General features: G+C 39.7%; 1 protein-coding gene across 1 annotated transcript in view; it reads right to left on the bottom strand.

Moving 5' to 3' along the window:
- Nucleotides 1-19,218, bottom strand: part of ZNF292 (zinc finger protein 292) — a 55,287-nt gene extending 36,069 nt beyond the window's left edge. The window contains exon 1 of the mRNA XM_075087230.1: nucleotides 19,031-19,218. Within this exon, the coding sequence (XP_074943331.1) occupies nucleotides 19,031-19,192 (162 nt within the window). The 5' untranslated portion in view covers nucleotides 19,193-19,218. The remainder of the gene's footprint in view (nucleotides 1-19,030) is intronic.
- Between the last annotated feature and the right edge of the window lie 567 nt (nucleotides 19,219-19,785).

Below are 19,785 nucleotides of genomic sequence, written 5' to 3'. Positions count from 1 at the left end.
GTTAAACTACCAAGAACTTCACTGATCATACAGCTAATATTTTCCCTTTGCTTTCTTAAGTGTCTTCTGAGTTAACTTTCTAATTCACTTCAATATCCTTCTGCAACCTCAGTCTGTTACTAACCAGCACAGCTGAAGACAACTGGCAGTTGCTTGGTCTCTTGCAGCAACTGCACCCTATCTGGAGCAACTCACTCAGGCATCATTTACAAAGCAGCAAGGCTAGATACAAGCCCCAAAGAATTACTCTCCCTGCACTAGACAGGCCCCTTTTCTGGTTTTGTACAGTCTGTACCTGCATTATGTCTCAATTTTCAAATACTGTTACTTTCAAACAGTCCTGATAAATTTTCATTATTCTCTACTTACTGAGACAATACATAAAATCTATCTGTGGTATTTTTTTCCTCCCTAGAAGATCATAGCCTAGGGAAGAGAAATTAAAAAGCACAGGAAGAGATCTATCCATGATTTTTTTTCCTGTATTTAAATGCCTAAAGTTTGTCTGTTTAAGAATGAGTTTTCTAGACTGCTATGGGAAAAAGTCTCAAATAATTATTCTTGCCAAAGAGGCAGTTTATGTTTTTGAACTAACATCTTTATTTTTATTTTTCTAAAAAAGTACATTAAAAGATGTTTCTTGTCAAAATCCTATGTAATTTTTCAGACACTGGGAAAAGCAGGTAATTCTCTTAATTTAGCTTGGAATGCCAGACACACACATCTCAGAAATAACTTAAAAGGTCAGTTGGTATCCCGAAAGACAGTTGTGGTTTGGGTTTTTTCCTTTTTCTTTTTTTTTAATTTGAAGAATTAAATCACCTTACTGTGGCAATACTATTATCTGACAATAAGACAAGGAGAGTGACATATGCAGATTGAGATAATTTGAATAGGTGTTCTTTGGAAACAGCTGTCTTCCATTATTGCCTTGTTACAAACTCAGATCCATTGCCAGACATTGCCTTTTAAAAACATACCACAAAAGCGAAAGGGAGTAGAATTTGTAGTACCACAGTTTCCTCCACATAAGTATCCTCAAGTGCTACTCTTCACCTGTGCAGTTTTCTTTTTCCATGCAAACTGGAGAAACAAGGCCATATATGTTTATTTCCTTCAGGTCATGAAACATATTGCCTGTGGTCAACTAATGAATGGTGCAAAAGAGAGTGGTAACTTTAATACTCTGACCTTTAAAAGCTCCATGTTACTCTCTGCTTGCAATTATTTCAGCTCTCACTTCCTCAAATTTCTTGTGTACTATTCCAGATGAGCAAGAACTACCTTTCAAATATAAACAACTGTATTTTAAGAATGGAATGCTCAATAATAAACGAAGATACTTCCTGCTTGTCAATGTCCAAGTTACTAAAGCATGCAATGATGAGACAAGCAACCCTAGCAAAGCCAGACACAGCAGCCCTAAGGATATGAAAATGCTTATTGCGCCTGTTGAGAGAGTCTTCCTATGCTAACTGATGGCTGCCGAGTGTGAACACTGACAATGCAGCCATACTGACCTGTGAAGAAAACAGATGCCTCCGAACTTTGTAGTACCAGCACAATCCTCTGTTTTGTAATACGAGATTGAAATGTAGTCCTGAAGCTATAAGACTCTTACCAAACGACAACTGAAATTAAAATGGAAATGTCAGCCACTGTACCTCACCATCCAGTACCCTACACCTTTCCTGTTCTTGGATTAATGTCTTTCTGCTTTTGACACTTCAAAAAGTAATTTCACTGAAGCTCAGACAAGTGAGATTTACTCTATCTCTTGTAAAAAATATATTTTCCCGTTCATGAGTCTGTATTTCATTTGCTGCCTTTATTATTTATCTCCATACCTTGCAGATAATCACTAACTGAACATAAAGATTTAGAAGTCTGACTAGCAGGCCAAGATCATTTCTCTGCTGTATTCCTTTTCCAACAATGGAGCTGTCTACTATTCAGTTACAAAAATAGCCCAATTACTAAGATTAAAGACACACAACCCCCAATACTAACTCCAAGGGTCTGTAATCTTAAGTCAGTTTTCACGTCCAAAACTGAAACCTGCTTCTCCCCGAAACAGTATTTTCCATGCACGTGCTTCACATTGTTGACCTTTTAGGTACAGGAGTCATGAGTTGCAAGAAATTTCTTATGTTTAACTATTACTAAAAAGAAAACAGAACAACATTTGAAGTTGCTGTTAACTTTCCTTTCCCAGAGGACTTAAAACCACTACGAAATATTTGTTAAACCAGTAAAGTTCTTGCAGTATCCATAATTCTGCAAGAGGTATTGTCCATCAGTACCTTACATCTACACAGTAAATATGCTCATTGAAAGCTCTTGCATTTGGGGCCAGCATCTTAAAGGAGAAACACTGAGGCATCTCAGATGTGCAGCACTCCAAAACAGAAGCATGCATAGCAACTGTGCACAAGCACAGTTCTTCTTGACACATGCACACTAAGGGTGTGTACAGATCCTGCTACTAGGGACACCAAAGTATTTTGAGATCTCGGTATAATTTTGGCAACTAGGCCATCAGATACAGAAGTTTCAGAAAACCATTTCATGAATACACAGGTTTATACAGTAGCTTTGAGATACCCGAGATAAACACATTTCTTTAAAAAATGAATACATTGGTACTTTTTAATACTGATAGATTTACTAGTGAAATATATACAGGAGATAAATATATACAAAAAGTATTTCACAGATCAGTGGGTTAGACTATTTGAAACTCTGACACGAAAATAAAGCTATTATACATAAACCCATTCCTCCGATCAGGGACAGAACAATATGGTGAGAAATAAAACACCTTCATCAAAGGAGTCAAAAAACATTGAATTTCCACTGTTCAAGACACTGCTTTCCAGGAATAAAGGTAACAGGATGAAATGCTCTCTCTTCTTTTTAGGACTGGCAAGAAGGAATTTCTCAGCTGGCACACACAGGTCACAAGCCCCTGAACAGCAACAGAGCATGAGTACTAGGGAATAATCAAGTGCTACAAATTTCAAGACAGCTTAGCTCATGGCAAAGCCCCTGAATCCTAAGAGATGAAACATCAAGAACATTATGACTTGATCTGTATCCTCAATCAAGTAACTCGGTATATAGTCATGATGTTGATGACGCCTTCTCACTTAACAGCAGGGGAATAAAAAGGGGTTGTTTTTTTTTCTGGGAAACACAGCTAATATGCTGATTCTTGGGCTGGAGCTAGACACTCATCTCATTCAGATGAAGTTCATTTTTGATGGTTGTGTTTTTCAGAGTACAATTCTGTAAGCCTGAAGCATAATCGCACTGGCTGCTACAACCATTAAAGAAATGAGCATGTGATGAAAAAAGCATTGTTCACATTCCTGGAAAGGTGATAACAGTCTACTTTGAAGGTACAATTTATGATAGTTTACAGACTTAGCTGGACTTCTGGCCTCAACTCTTCTGTGCAACTCCAGCCCTGTGCCAGTATCATTACAGAATCAAATGAAAAGTTAGTCATGGAACTGAACTGGTAAAATAAAAACATACCTGTAAGTAAGCCAACAGATCTCTCCTTTCGATGTGGAGCATTAGTCCTGGTCTGCAATGCTGAAATCATCCCTGCCCCAGGAACCCACTGTAAATTACAACTTGACTAGGATGATAGTAGGCATGACTGACGAACAGAACAAGAGGCACTGGGCAGTCATGTCATGCCCTCAAAGCCCCACAGCATCTAAAAAGGAGTTGGTTCAAGAAGCATTTCCAGGCCAACATTGCCTGTGATGCCTCTCTTCTGTGCCATGAGGAAAATGGACTGACTGGTTGAGAATAGCATTATAATGTTTGCTTTTTAATGAAGTAGTAGGGATATTATAAATATATTAGATATCCTAGTTTAGACATCTCTGAAATCAAGAGGCTTTGGTACCGATGCATCAGTACCAAATGATCTCTTTGTGAAGTCCCACAGCAAAGTTACATCCTAAAGGGACACGAAAACAATCTTTACAGGTGTTGAAATACCACTATCCTCAGACTCAATGATCTGCAGCTCCTAGAAATGAAGACTGCCTCTTTTTTTTGTATGTGTGTGATCTGCTTTCTCTTCTTGTTGTTCAGTGTTTTTACCAGAAGATGGAGAACAAGCCTTTCATCACATCAAAAGCAGGAGTCTTTTGATAACTGCTGTAACTTTTTAAAAAATAAGTTGTTAGGTTAAGGTTCCCATGAAAGGCACTTTAATTGGAGGAGGTTAGAGGCAGCTAAGGAGCAGCTGGGATGCAACCAGCGTTTATGCCCACATTGTATGAAGACAGATTAAAGATGTTAACTGAATAGAATATTCTAATAAAAACTTGAATAATTCTTGAACTAGTTCTGCATTTTAAAAAGTCCTTACTAATACAATACCTAATTTAAACCAAGTCTATCTCAGATTTCTGATGAAGCTTCACTATTTACGGCATTAGAAATACTGTGACACTTTTTTAAGCATTTAAGAGTAAGCTAAATGTTTACACACAGTATAAACACCATTATACCTCCTGCCCATTTTAAAAAGCACAGGGGAAAAAGAAAAGATGAATATCTATTCCTTTCTCTGTGGTATGACAACCCTCTGATTGAGGCATTTCTTCCTATCACCATAATTATAATCCATCTTTATTTCCCTTTCACCTTTGCCTCCAACAGTGAACCTCAAACATAAATGACCTGGGGGTTTTTTGTTTGTTTTTTTTAGCCTGGATGCTCTACAGGCAAACTGATTTTTAGACTAGAACAAAACTTATATTGAAAAGCATGGATTTTTCAAATCTGTTCACAAAAAGCAGACAGAGGAGCACCATCTGAAATACTGCTGCCCTCACAGATATGCCAAAATATATTGATATGACCTGATTCTTTAAGTCAACAAAATCAGTTTCTATTTATTTAGATCTGTGCACAGAGAGCTCATTTTACAGCAAGTCAACACAGCACTGTACTTCTAATTAATTTCTAAAGCAATTTAATTATGTAAATTAAAACTGGTACAAGCTAACTGACTCAGTATTTCTTTACCAAGGCTCAGCACTGTTACCCTGATTTTTAGCTACGTAAGTGCTGTGAGAGTATTAGCTCTTACATGCTTGTTGTTATAATACAACACAAATCCAGAATTGAACAGCAAAACTTCAGCAAGTACAGAACGTGAAATTGCATTTACAAAACTAAGGATGAAGTAATCAAATATTGTTATCTTTTCTAGAGTACAAGTACTAGTTAAATTATGGTTATGATCAAAGAACATCAATCCCAGTTCTTACTCAGACTTTAAAACGTTTCACGATTTTAACTTGTTGATATGCTATTTTTACTTGGAATGGGCTCTCTCAATTGTTTCACAAAGAAGTTGTTAAGCAAAGTGTAGCTCTAGAAAGCCACAATGCCTTTGGCTGAAGAGTCAGCTGATGTTGCTTTAATTCTAACAGAGATATTGACTTATGCCCAGAAGAGAGGACCGAAGCCAGATTCTTAATTCCATCACTTACTACAAGATTGTATTCAAGCAATTGTTTTCATTCTTAATTTCTGCAGGCATACTGCAGAGCTATCCAATTTTTTCTTCCCCATTACTACTCCTCTTCTCCACTGATAGGCTGCAGCTCCAATCTTCTTCACTGTTTTTTCCTTTTCCTTAAAACAGAACTCCAGCTGCTTTTACACTTTACACCCCCATCCTAACACCATTGGTTTCTCTATCCTGCAGTTGAAAGCAAAGTCAAATGAAGACTAGTCAGTAGTGAATTAGCGAGTCCAAGAAATACAAAGTCAAGACAGACTCATTCAGAGATGAAGTTCAAAACCTTAATTTGAGTTTGCAATTAAGTGCTGGTCACAAAAAGCTCACAATGACTATAGTATTTCAGTGCAATGGACTGCTTAAGGAGTGGATCCATGCAGCAGAAAAGCTGCTGCTGAGGACTCAAGGCCCTAGTGTATCCACCACAGATGATCTTATTTCAGACTAGCTTTCAGCTGGTTCCATTAACTGGATACCTATTAGTGGCTGAAGCAGACTGCCTGCCATTGCTTCTGAAGTGCAGCTTGTGGTTTAGCTTCACCCAAAATACACTCAATTTCCATGCTGTAAAGGTACTCCACAATGTAAAACCAAGTGTGGTAAGATCACTTTCAAAGTTAGCTTCTTGTCTGACCAGAGTGTTACTGTATAGGCACCCACTATTTTGGTTCACGTATATTTTGGTTCTTCTGTGGATACGTTATGTTACCTGAAAACTGTTCTTTCAACCACTCACTTTCTGATTCATCTACTGAAGAAAGATATTCAGAGCAATAAAAGTAGTTTTGTTATAGTGTATGAGCATGTATGTCTTTATACTCTTGCTTCTATTACAGTGTTTCTCCTTCCAAGGGAAAAAAAAAAAAAACATGCTCTGTTCTATACTTAGACTGAAGTACCACCTACACGATGGCATTGATTTTTATTATTGGTATCTTCAGTACTCAGGTACATGTGTGTGCAACTCTCTAGTACAGATAACCATCACTTATTAAGAACTGATGCATTTAGGTGTTACCTAAACAAAAAACCACTAGCTCAAATACTTTCAAGTACTAGTTTCCTGAACAACTTTAAAGGTAATCTGCAAAACAGTGCTGCAAAATTCTACTCAACTACAAGCCTCATATTTTTTTAAACAAGCATTCTCCTCTCACCATCCTCTTCATTTTTATTCAGTCTGAGTTTTCATAACAACTATGTAAATCCAAAATGCCATCAATCAAACCAGAACACAAAGAATAAACTGAATTATAACTGCACAATTTTCTTACGGCAAAAATATTAAGATACAGATCTAAGTTTTATGCTCAAGCGTCACCAGAAAGGGAGAAGGAGGTGCACAGAAACAGCAAGAAATCAAGTCTTATACATTTATCTTGCAGTAACTCATGCATATATTCATACTGAAGGAAAGCTATCCTCCTGCAGATTTTCCGAGACAAGAGTAAATAAGTTGACAGAAACACACACACGGAAAAGGTAATTGTTAACACACTGATACTAACTTCCAATTAATTTTTATTTCATAGAAAGAATTAGAATACTTTTGAAATCCACTGAAAGTGATCAACTACCCTGCATTGAAAGATTCGTTTTCTCAGTTTTTTCAATCCCTACACATTCATACATCTATACGGTAGTGTATATACTTTTGCTATACGTAGTAGTTTATTAGGCAAAATAAGTTTCTTGATTATCATTCCATGAAAATTACAAAACACAAAAGTTGAGGATAGAAATTTATTAAGAATTATAATTAGCTACTTTTTTACTCTTGCCAAAAAAGATTCTCCCCAAATAACCACATCTACTTAGGTCTCCTTCAAGGATATTTTATTTTTATGTTTTTTAAATAAATCCCACTGCAGCTTTAGTTACCATGAACATGTAGTAACTAAACAGATTTCAATGCTTCTGAAAATGCAAGAGTACAGTGATTATTTGAACTCTCCCCTCCTTTCTCTACATTTACATCACCTAAGGTGTTAATGACCTTGATGGTTCTTCACAGCTACGTGCCTGTAACTCTCACTCTCATGGTTGTATATCTCTGGTAAAAAGAGTCAAGACTAACTGCAGGAAGAATCCATGTAACGATCATCGACAACATAAACTCACCCTGAAGATTAACTTTTTGAAGATTTAAGTATTGTTACAATTCAATTTGTAAGGACATTAGTGTCCCAAGCCTTCAGCACACAAGCATAAGTAGTTGACCATGCCTCTTATCCAACTATTTCTACTTCATTAGGCAGATAAAGTAACAACAACAAAAAAATCCAGGTTTGTCTTCTAGTGCACGTAACTTTGACCAGTGGGGAAGTACCACTGCCTCACATTTACCGATCGAAAACCAAAACAGATGTAAGTATGCTGTCGAAAAATACATTTCTAAAGCAGAGTCTACATTGGAGGAAGGTTTGAAAAGAAGCAACTTAGCAGATACAGAATCAGAAATAGAAGAAAAGCTTGTGGGGCTCTGCTACAGCTCTCAGCGCAGCAATTGTGTCATCCACCATCACCATGAAAATATCACAAAAAAAAAAACCACAGCAAGGAAGAGACACAGCTGACTCTGGGAAGTTAATTACCAAACATAGACCCTCCTGTTAACTGACAGAGATATGCTTCTCTCCCCAGATGTAAGTCAAAAGGCACAAGCAATTTGTATGTTTTTCACCTGGGCATGCTGAACATACTGCATGAGCTCAGATTGCTAATTATTAAATTGAAAGAGGCAAAACAAAAGAGAAATTACCTTGTTGCTATTCCTCCCATTATTTGTTAGTCACTGTTTAGCTTAAGATTCAAAACCCAGCTAGTTTTAGAAAATGAACTAGAAAAACCTAGAGAATGAATGGACAGTCTCTGCTTACATACATAAACTGATGTCAAACAAGTAAATTATTTAAAATACCAGGAAATATCTTCATTAAGCACCATGCTTTGTCATACACAGTAGTAAAAATTATCCTTCTTTAGGCTTGCCTTTAATCTTTCAACATTTTGCATTCAATATACTCCTTCTGATCTTGTCAGTAGTATCTGATTTCTCTCTTGCATCCTTACATAAGGAGCGAACTTGTCATCCCAACCTTCATATTTTAGTCTGCTTAGTTAAAAACAATATTCAGCAGTTCTCTATTAAACAGGCATTTCAGGAATGTGGTGGGATGTTCATTACAGTAAACTTTTATCCACTGCCAGGAAATCTAAATCACCTATTCTTTTAATTATGAGACAGGCATATGGGCAGATTAAAAATAGGAATATAGCCAGAAATAACTGTGTCTAATCTGAAAATACATGCATTTCCTGCAATATAGGTGACTTGAACCTGCTCTCTCAGTCAAGTGAAATGACATTACAAGTATTTCTGTAGTTCACCTACGTTATATTTTCATATTAGTTGTCTTTATCAGCTGAACTCAACTTCTCCCACAGCTACTTCAAATCTTTTTAATTCTGATGAGAACTTAATTGATGACCATCTTCCTCAGTAGAAAGGTTACTTAATTGCCATTTTAAGCTTGTCTATTCAGCACAGTCAAATTGGCATCCCAAAAGACGCCTCCATTCATTTCTTGTGAAAGACCATGGCAACATCTACCCAGTTCACTCAGAGTCTAATAACCGTGTCCTTATACCAGTGTCAAGGTACCGCCACTGTGTCCATGTGTGAGGAAGGAGACGAGCCAAGACTGTACTTCCTCCTGAGTATGTTAGCAATCCTGAGCAGAACTTGGAGGTCCTGCCATCACACTGATGTTGTTCATGAATTCTGGCTGGGTATCCAAAAGAAGGGTCCAACTGCCATGCGAGTTTCAACTAGAACATTATGCAAGTTCCAGGTCTGTAGAATTGGGATATTTAAATTTTACCATCCTCACTATTATGGATTTGTAATCAGAAGTTACTCTTTATCCCAGCTATTTTCTTCATAAGACCTACCCTCCAATGATTAAAGTAAAAATCAAGTTCAGATTGTCTTTTGTGATTCTGAACATTTAATCTCTTCTTGTCCTCATCTTTGTGTTCATTCTGTTATAAAACAGTGTATTATCACAAGCTTCTGAGGCAAGTAAGAATCACAAGACTGAGGAACCCCTTACTCATAATTTGATTTAATGCCTGATCACTGAATACATCAAAACTGTATTCAGTGTACTAGATACATAAATATCAAACAGGATTTATCTATTCACCAGAATAAATTTTCTCCATCATTTTGAATAACAGAAGACAGAAGGAGTTCTACCGAATTCTGGACTTTATGATATACAGAAGACTGAGAAAGCAACACCACACTTGCTATCAGATCAAATTAAAACTCTTAAGATAACTACTATATTCAACACAAAAGACAACAGAGTTGCAAAATAAAGACTGGTCTTTACCCTAAAGAAATCCTAAAGAATTTTACCCCAGAGAGCTAAGTTTCTCAAAGCAACAAATGCTTCTGTCCAGCAGTTAAGAGACAATGCACGCTACGAAAGTCAGTATCTGAAGGTGCATGGAGCGTTGGCAGAAGTTGTCCATGTTACATGAGTCCCTGTAAGGACAAAGAATTGTGTGACTAGCTCAGAATTATTAACAAAATAGCCAAGTAAGAACTACAGTAGTTAGCACAGGATTTTCCTGATTCTCTGATGAAAGATTAATTTACTTTAGCTTCTTACAGGGAATGATGAAGCCAGAAATATCACACACCGGAGGGCTGTACAACAGTTGCGGAAGAGAAGATGGAGAAGAAATTTGATCAAATTATTCTTACCAAAAACTGCAGGCACATGTTTTGCAAGTTTAGTCCAACTTCCTATTGGATCAGGCCTATTTTTAGAGAATAATTTCATAAAGCTCCATTGCCTTTTGGTGTTACATATACCTTCTTTCTGAATGTCTCTGTTCTGCCAAGTACAGGTGCTATCAGATTAACTCTTCCCAAATGAAAGCAGTGCATTAGAGATGAAAGATCCCAGAAATAATACCGTGGAGTTCTCTTTAATGCATATTTGGAAAGATAAATAGAAAAAAATAATACTCCACACCTTCAAAAAACCACCTGCACACTTAAAATGTGAGACGTTCAGTTCTTAACATATGCGAAAGCACAGACCTAATAAAATGGTGAATACTATTTCAAAAGATAGTTTCAAGTCGTAATTTACCTGCTATTTAAACTTAAATTTCCAAGCTGTTGTACATCATCATCTTAAAGAAGCTGATGGCATAAGAATGTTATGCTAGTTTCCTTCATGAAAACTAAAGAATTATACACACTTTACTGTAACTGCTCAAGGATTTACTCAGAGGCCTTTAAAAACAACAGTAACAAAAAATTTTTGATATAAATCAATGCCTGGAGCATGATTTCTTGAAGATATGCTCCATACATATATGAATTTGAAACAGTTTATTTGGCTTGTGTGTCAGTTTAGGTAATACATCACACTGAAGAAACAACATGTTGATGTCTCCTAATGGTTTCAGTTTGTTCCCTAAGTTAGGGAAGTCTTATGTAGAAACCACCTACAATATATAATATGTCTGCATAAAGCCCAGAGTAAAAAGAAAAAAAATTTTTATGACATTTAAATGGCAGAGTAAACTGAAAAGGCCAGATGAAATTCCCTGATTCTTAATCACAATGGAAGCAAAGATACTCTAGAAGAGCACTCTGGTTTTTGCTGCCTTCCCTCAAGATCTATGGTTTATGAGGTATTCATCCTCTAACAAAATAATAAAAAAAAATTTGATAGAAAATGGACTGAACATTCAAATAGATATCTACCATCCTTATCAAGAAACTGAGACACATAACGTGGATATTTCGATAAAATGAGATGCCTTACTGAACATTAATATTAATAAATATATTTCTGCACAGTCCTGCAAATTAAGGAACATGTTTTCCATAGTCAATATTTCAAGGTTTTTAAACAGTGAACCTTCAATAATCGTGGTTTTAGAAAACAACCTAGACATTGATACACACTCTTCAGAAGTGGGGAAAAAAGTTTGGACTTGTGTAAATGCAGGAATATATGTGCCAGTACAGAAAGTACCTAATACATTTAGTTATACTAGCACAGATGTGCAGCTATTGTTTACGGCCAACTACTATGGGTAAACTGAAGTCTACAGTAAGGTCTTCAGAATTTTTTTTTTGAATGGCAGAAAGATTATGTAAAGCAGAATGCCTCATAGTCTTTGAATGGGCAATAAGAATCAATGGAGGAAAACTAACTCTAACCACACGTCATACCCTGTAAGTATTAATTTTTGTCTAAAAGTATTTCTTAGAGAAATGGTAGTTTGCTGATAGGAAGCGGTTTCTTAATAACTTCAGTAAAAGCATCAACTAACTTTGACCTAGCAAAAGTTGTGCACCAGAGTAACTAGTTATCTATTTGCCGAACTGAAAGCTTTTTTTCTTTCCCACAGTAACTAAGTAGAACATTTGATTTTAGTATCATATGCAGCACCTTAAAAGTGAGCTTTTGCCACCTTCTTAACCACCTTAATTTGTTATGCTTTTTGATAACTGTCACTCTTCTTTGGACTACTTGAACTTGGAAGGATAGACAGTATGTTTTACAGGAAAACTACTTACATCTTAAGTCTTATGTGGGTTGCCACCTTCTTCCGAATTCTTACTATATTGTTACCGTCCCTGCAGGTAAGTACTTCAAAACCACACAGATTCCAAGGATATAGTAAAAAAGCAAAAAGGGGGGGGGGAAGAGGAAACATTTAAAATCAAGGACTGCAAGAACTCTGTTCTGAACAGTGAAAACTGGAGAAAGACTGAAAATAGACTTGAAAATCTTAGAGGTACTTTCAACGGAAAAGGAATACACTGCTTGCCACGTGTATACGGGATAGGATAAATCACAGTAGTCTTAAACTGCAACAGGAGATCAGAGATCAAGTTAAGACTGTATGGGAGAAAAAACCCTAAACAAAACAAAGCCCAACATTTGAAGGCAAACATAGCTGAATGAAAAGGTTATTATCCAAGGAATTTTCTTGCAACATTCCTTACTGGAAATTTCTGAGAACAGGTTAAACAAGCATTTGTAGCTATGGCTTACCAATAATTAATCCTGCTTCAGAATCATGCTCTAGCTGACAGACCTCTTCCAGATACATGTTCCGTATGGGGAAAATACTGGCAAACCCAGATAGCTCAAAGAGGATTTTTCAAAACTAAACCATAATGTTGTTATGGCTATTCTTTCCAAACCATCTACCTGTATTTAGGAAGTTTTTAATACAGAAGAAAGAATTTATTCAAAAATCAAGAACACAAATGATTCCTTTTACACTGATGGCAATCTACAAAAATTAGAATACTTTATTTGTATTACAGCAGATCTTTAACTCAAAACTCCCTGTAGTTTAAGTTAACGAATCAGGGGGTATCGTTTCCACCCCATCCCAACCCAGGCAATAAGGTAATATGACTGTTTGACATGGCAGTTCTTATAGTAATGGAGGAGCACAAAAACGCCCAGGACAGCTCAAAGTTTGCATAGGGTGACACAGTGGTGAGAGTTGTTTTTCTCCACACACTTGGGAATCTGTACTGTGCTTGTGGTGTACTACAGTTTAACAGATTCCTCCTGATTTCTGGCAGCTATACATCCCTCCCTGAATAGTGGATCATCTGGAGGTCACAGGTACAAAAACAAAATGCAAAAGTATAAGAAGATAGAACAGAAATCTTATACTCGTGGTAACATACATGGAAAAAAACTACCAACTGTGAGACCAGGAAGAAATGCAGTGTGGTAGAGGCAAATGTGCAAAGATGGAAACATCAGAACAGAAGCTTTTAAGGGTTAGCTCAGTGTAGAAATCACTCACTGGACTCAAAAGGAAAACACTTTTTACTTAAAGAAGCAGAAGCTGTAGAATTTGTGCATACTCACAAGAAGAGAGAGAGACCTGGTCACAGAGGAAATCATTAGACTGAAAGCTCAAAAAAAGCAACTGTATAAACATTCAGATTATAACTTTATTACATAAAGATCAGTATTAGCTGTTGAGCCAAACAAAATCAAGCATGGATGCCTACCTACACACTCAATGAAGAGTTCAATTAATGTTGCCTGGAGTAAGAGACCAGAGACCAGGTGTGATACTAAGAAAAAGAGGAAATGTCTTCTACTTGTATTAAAAGGGGACCTGACATCTTGCTGATGGTATTTTTCACTGTCATTAGATACCAATCTTACGGTCACATCAGGAAGAAGGACACCACAACTGCAGGTGCTTGATTAAACAGCAAATACGCCCTTCAAAGACTGTTGAGGTTTTTATATACAGAAAGACTCTTGGCAAGGGATCATACTCTAACTCCTACAGGAAAAAATGAGGAAGCCTACTGAAACACTTCTTTGTCATTGGATTAAGACAGACTGGGTTTAGATAAATCCAGCAGTTGCAGCTAAAAGGTTTAAGAAAGGCTTTATTTCAAATTCTATGGACAGAACCAAAGATTGTTTCTGTCATCCTGAGTCTGAAGGAGGCAGAGAATACAGAGACTAAAGGGGAAGACATGACAACAGTAAAGAGGGTGACAGCACCAGAAACTTGTGAAGTCTGTGAGGTGTAAAGACTGAAAGCCAACTGCAGTAAGGTGTAAGAGAAGAATATAAGACTAACCTCCAACGGAAACAAATCATTAGTGAAAACTTTATAACTTTATTGTATATTGATTACAAGTATGTACTTAAAAAAACCAACTTTTTGATGTAGACAAATGTTTATTTGCTTTTAGGAGGGATATCTTATATTTGGATTAGTACAGTATATATTCCCCAACATTACCAAGATCTACTCTTAGTGTGTCAGTACAAAGAAAAAGAACAAAAAAAAGGTAGGACCTTAAGGTATTAAGGTAGGACTAATATGCACATGTTCCCAACTAACACTTCACTAGCACCTCAACACACAATAAACATTAGTTTAAAACAGTAGGAACAAATGCTTTGCAGTCACATCAGTTAAAAACAAGCTTTTGTAAAAAGACGTTATGGTTGGGGTTTTTTAAGTAGCTAAGAACCTTTGCCCCCTCGCATTTTCCCATCAGCATTACACTTCTGCTGCTAGTGTTAAGAAGATCCTAGTTTAGTAAACTGTCTATACTAGAAGGATATTAATGTGTCTACTGATGGCTAAGCACACTTGTTAACATATCTTAACACAGGATTTTCTCATAACAGGCAGAGCTGACAAGACAACCAACAGATGAGACAAAAAGGACAGGCAAAATTCCTGAGGAAGGATAGCACAGCAGTCCAAATATTTTGGACTCGCTATATGTTGACAACTTGTTTGGAGGTCACTATACACTGACAACTTGCACGTTAGTACAACAACCCTGGCCACCTTATAGTTTTAGAGAATTTGTACCTCAAATTACAGCAAGAGGAAAAAAAAAAAGGGGGGGGGGGGAACAAACTCAGAAGCAGATTCAGAAGAGAGACGAAATGCCAAAAACAACAACAGAGGGAAGACTAATAAGCTCAAAGATGAAACATGTCAACTACAGAGAAATAGTCAGGATAATCAGAGGTACCTCAAAAATTTCAAAACTAACCAGCTACAAAAGAAAATTTGTTACCAGCCTGCAATTTGGTATTTAAGAAAATAAAGGTTACATTGGGTAACGACCAACTGGAAGGGAACATAGCCCACAGTGAAGAGCTCTGATATACCCATCAGCATCACATACACCTAGCTCTCAGAGAAAAAACCCAAATATTTTGGTCTTCTCTAACTGAATACAACCAACAGATCACCTTTAAGAGCAAAGTTTGAAAATAATCTAATCAGCCACCACATGGTGACAACAGCAGCAATCTTTCTTTGGACCATTCTGAATTCTTGCAAAATTCACACTTTCAATTTCTAGTCACTACAGCTGAAGATAGTTGTTTTGTCTGCTCCAGTCTGCACACATATTGTTTGTGACAACATAACCGTTTGTCACGGATTTGCTAATTACCAGATTGCAACAGAAGAACATGAATCACAATTAAAAAGTCATTTTACATATATCTGTATGGATGTGAATTTCACTTGGTAACAATTAAAAATAATGCTCTCTATTGCGTGCTGACAATGGCGAACACAACTACATTCACACAGATACGGTACAGGATTAAGATCCAGTTTATTAATCCCCTTAAAATTTAAGAATAATTGTATCATTTCACAATGCAATCAGCAGCAAAACACAAACATATTTATACCTAATGAAATGCTGCATATAAAATACATCAAAGTAAACTTTATTCTTACAAGAGAAGAAAACAGTTCTATAATATTATTTTCTGTCAAGGTACAAGGGGTCTTGTTTTTCCGTGCTTCTAACAGTTGTACCACAGTGTTGGGTTATAAACATTGTAATAGTTCAAACTGAGATTTTTCAAAACCAGATAAGGGATTTGGGCATACAACTTCCACTTCATTTAATGAGAGTAGATTTCTTAAATCCCTTACCCACCTTTGAACCTAAGGATCTTTCACTGCTCTACTGCACACTCCTTAGCTTCCTTCAGTATGAAAATACACTTACTCCTCAGACATTATGCTACCCACTTAATTTAAAAAACAAACAAACAAGAACAAACAAAACCCCAAACCACTTAAAAGTTGATTTATGGCAACAAGCTATGTGGTGGTTGTGCTCCAGGGTCACTACCTGGCAAAACAGAATAAGGACACAAGACTTCCCAAGTTCTGTGTAGCTATTTCATGCCTAGAAACTATGTATTAAAAAAACACAACCACAATCATAGAGAGATAAACATTAAAATATTTCTTCAGCACTGCACTTCAGACTTCATATACAAGACTGAGTTTTATATATATGACCAGTCAAATTATTCTTTCATGCATATATATTCAAAGACTTTATTCTAGAAATCATGGTAGATGCCTTTAAACTGTTATTTAAGAGAGATTTCTGAGACGGCTTTTACTATTACATGAATTTTCTATAACCTCTGTCATGCAGTGCAAGCTAAGTAGCTAGGCCTGCTATTTGAATGATGAATACTATTTTGTGTTAGCCCCATTAAAGGATTAAAACTGTAGAAGAGGCTGAATAAGCATTTTGGCACCACCAGCACAGGTGAACAGATTTAAAAAAAAAAAATCTCTGTTGAACCCATATAAAAAATATCCGCCCAACAGCAACACTATTTAATACATTAAGCATCAGTTTAGACCTCGGTTTAAAATTTGAAAAGCAGGATCTTTCAATATTGAATGGTATGTCTCAACTCTCAGTGTCACACATCAGTCTTCAGCCTGCAAAAACAGATATAGCCTTCCTACAAGCCTTGGTATAGAAGGGACAGTAACTCATTTCAACACTGCATGGACTTTTATCCAAGTCAGTTTCTACACAATTGTTTTGTTCAGTGAGACTTGTTTTTAAAAGGTGCATGTTTAAGAAAACTAGTAAACTTGGGCTTTACAATGGACTTTTGCAACAGCCATTCAAATAAATATTAATTCTTGCTAAACTTTAAATCAATCAACTACTGAAGCCACTTGCTAAGCACATGCAACCATAATTTCAGTGATAAATCTGCTTTAGATGCCAGTAATCTACTCTGTACGTGTCAAGGATGGTGTCTTCATTCCCACCTACTACCCAACTACTTCAGTTCAATGAACAGCTCATTCACAAATTAGAAGTCAAGCTGGAGCCAGGGAAAGCCAGATTTCCACTTCCCAGCGTATGTATTTAAGAAAGTAGGCACAAAGATCAAGTAGACTGAGAACACAGTGATCAGAACCAACCTAACCTAATCTTGTTTCCATGTGTCTACACGGACATTCTACCCAAATACAAAACAATAAATGTTGACAGGAGAAAAAGAACCTGAAATACAACTCCTGTATATATGAAATAAAATACGAGAAAGGAATATGCTTAAAATATTCAGCAGTGAATCTCCCTGGTTAGTGAAAAGTAGGGCCCAATTTAATCCAGAAGTGACAAACATGTAAATTAACATGCTACAATGGCTACCACCAAGAGTCAACCCTTTAAGAAAACACATACAAAACCACAAATAAAACACAATTCAAACCGACCACGTGAATTCACTTTTATCCATTCCAGCTTTTAACTATTTGCCCGCATTCCGTGAACTGGTGATAGTAACGGGTAAACAAATATTATCGCTTTCATCATATAGGCTATTAAACCCATAGTAAAGCTAGACAAGCAGTGGTTTCCATTAATTTCTGTGGCCTAAAATATTTAAGAAATTGTTTTATACATTGTGTCATACCTAAAGCTAGCTGAGAAAGGGCATCTAAGAGAAATCAGGGCAACGTATAGACACATACGTGACTAAAATGGGGTGGTTTGTTTTAAGTGTAGAGCTAGCACCGCAAAGTTTGTTTAGAAAGGGATACTCGGCAGGGTCACCGGTTCAGAAGGAACACCTGCAAATACCCCTGCTCCGGGGCCAGCCCAAGCCCCCGGGAAGCAGGCCTTTTCCCGACGGCAGTCACGGCCAGCATAGTTACACACAATGGTGCTTCAAACAGTGCCGGCGCAGGAGCCCTCTCCTGAGGTAGGGCTGCGCTCCCCTGACAGGGCGAGACAACGGCGAGCAGCACCACCGACCCGCCACCATCACCGGAGACTTAGTTTAGTCCGCCGCTCCGCCGCCTTCTCTTTCCCAGGATGGCAAGAACTCCGCTAACCCTCCGGGCTAGGAGATAGGGAAGGGCGAGGGGAGGCGGGGGGTACTCCGGCACAGAGCAGGAGCCCCCTGCGGAGGAGGGGAGTCGGGATGGACTTTCAGCTCCTCCCCAGCCCCTCGGCGGAGAAGCGGAGCCCCCATCTCCGGGACCACCGCCTCCCGCGCTGCGCCTCCAGGGGAGGAGGGGTGCCGGGGGGACGGGGAGAGAGGGAGGGAGGGGGGACGGGGGCCCTCGGTCCGCCACCGCCAGGAACAAAGGGCCCTTCGATAAGCCGAGCCGCAGAGCACAACAAAGGGGCCTAGAGACCGCGAGAACCGGGGCGGCCGCCGGGGAGCGGTGGCGGCGGGGGGGGGGAGGCGGGGGATGGGGATTACAGGCCCGGCCGGAGCGGCTCCCGGCGCAGGGGGGCGGGCCGCCTCACCGCACCCCACAATGAGTACCGGGCGGCAACGATCGCGCCCGGCCCGGCCCGGAGCACTAACTCCCGGCGCCCCCTTCCCCCCCGCCCCCGCCCGGTCCAACCGCCGCACCGGGCCGTTGGCTGCGGCTCCCCTCCGGGCGTCCCGGCGGGGGCGGCGCTGCCGCCGCCCGCCCTCCCGCTCACCCGAGCACAGACACACAGACACAGAGACACACACACACACACACCCCGCGGGGGAGGGAGGGAGGGAGGGAGAGCGCGGGCGGGGGCAGGGAAGGGGAGGAAGGGAAGCAGAGAGGCGGCCTGACCTGGCAGAGCTGCTTGCAGTACTCGGTAGCCGCCTGCACCGCCGGCTCGGGGTTCTCCCGCAGCCCCCTCTCTAGCTCCAGCAGCCGCTCCCGCAGGCGCCGCAGCTCCAGGAGGTCGCCACCTAGGCTACCGCTCTCCTGCTCGGCCTCCTCGTCCGCCATCTTCGCACCCCGCTCCGTCGCGTACGCAGCCCCCCCCACCCCCCTCCCCGCGTCGGCCTCCCGGCCCCCCCCGCTCCGTTTCCAGGTCACGTGATTACACAATGCCACGTTCCGGGGAGGGGTCACGTGCCGGAGGAGACGGGGGCGCGCGCGCGCGCTCGCTCTCCCCCCCCGTCCCCCGCGGCGCGGCGCAGGACTGGGGCGGGGAGGGGCGAGAGCGGGAAGGGGGCGCGCCCCTGCGCGTCACGTGACGCGACGCCACGCGCCCGGCGGCCATGTGACGGCTCTCACCGGCCTCCCGCCGACGGGTTTTGGCGGCAAACGGCAGCAAATGGCGGCGGCTCAGCCTCGGCGGGGGGTGGCCTTGCCTCCCGGGGCTGCTGTGGAGGGGCCTTCCTCGGGCTGCCCTTGCTGCTGGTCCTCGAGCTCTGAAAGCAGCAACGGTTGACACATGGCCTGGCAGACCCTGAGGTGTGGCCCCTTCACCAGCTGTCATCATTTCACAGAGTGAGGCTGTGGCTCTCCCTAGGGGCCTGAACGGATTATTTCCCCCCCACTCCTGCCTGAGAGTGCTGCGTGGTACCAACTGCTGC

The sequence above is a fragment of the Phalacrocorax aristotelis genome, chromosome 3 (assembly GCF_949628215.1).
Source record: "Phalacrocorax aristotelis chromosome 3, bGulAri2.1, whole genome shotgun sequence".
Lineage (NCBI taxonomy): Eukaryota > Metazoa > Chordata > Aves > Suliformes > Phalacrocoracidae > Phalacrocorax > Phalacrocorax aristotelis.
Note: the sequence above shows the minus strand (reverse complement) of the source record. Positions and strands in the feature narration are given on the sequence as shown.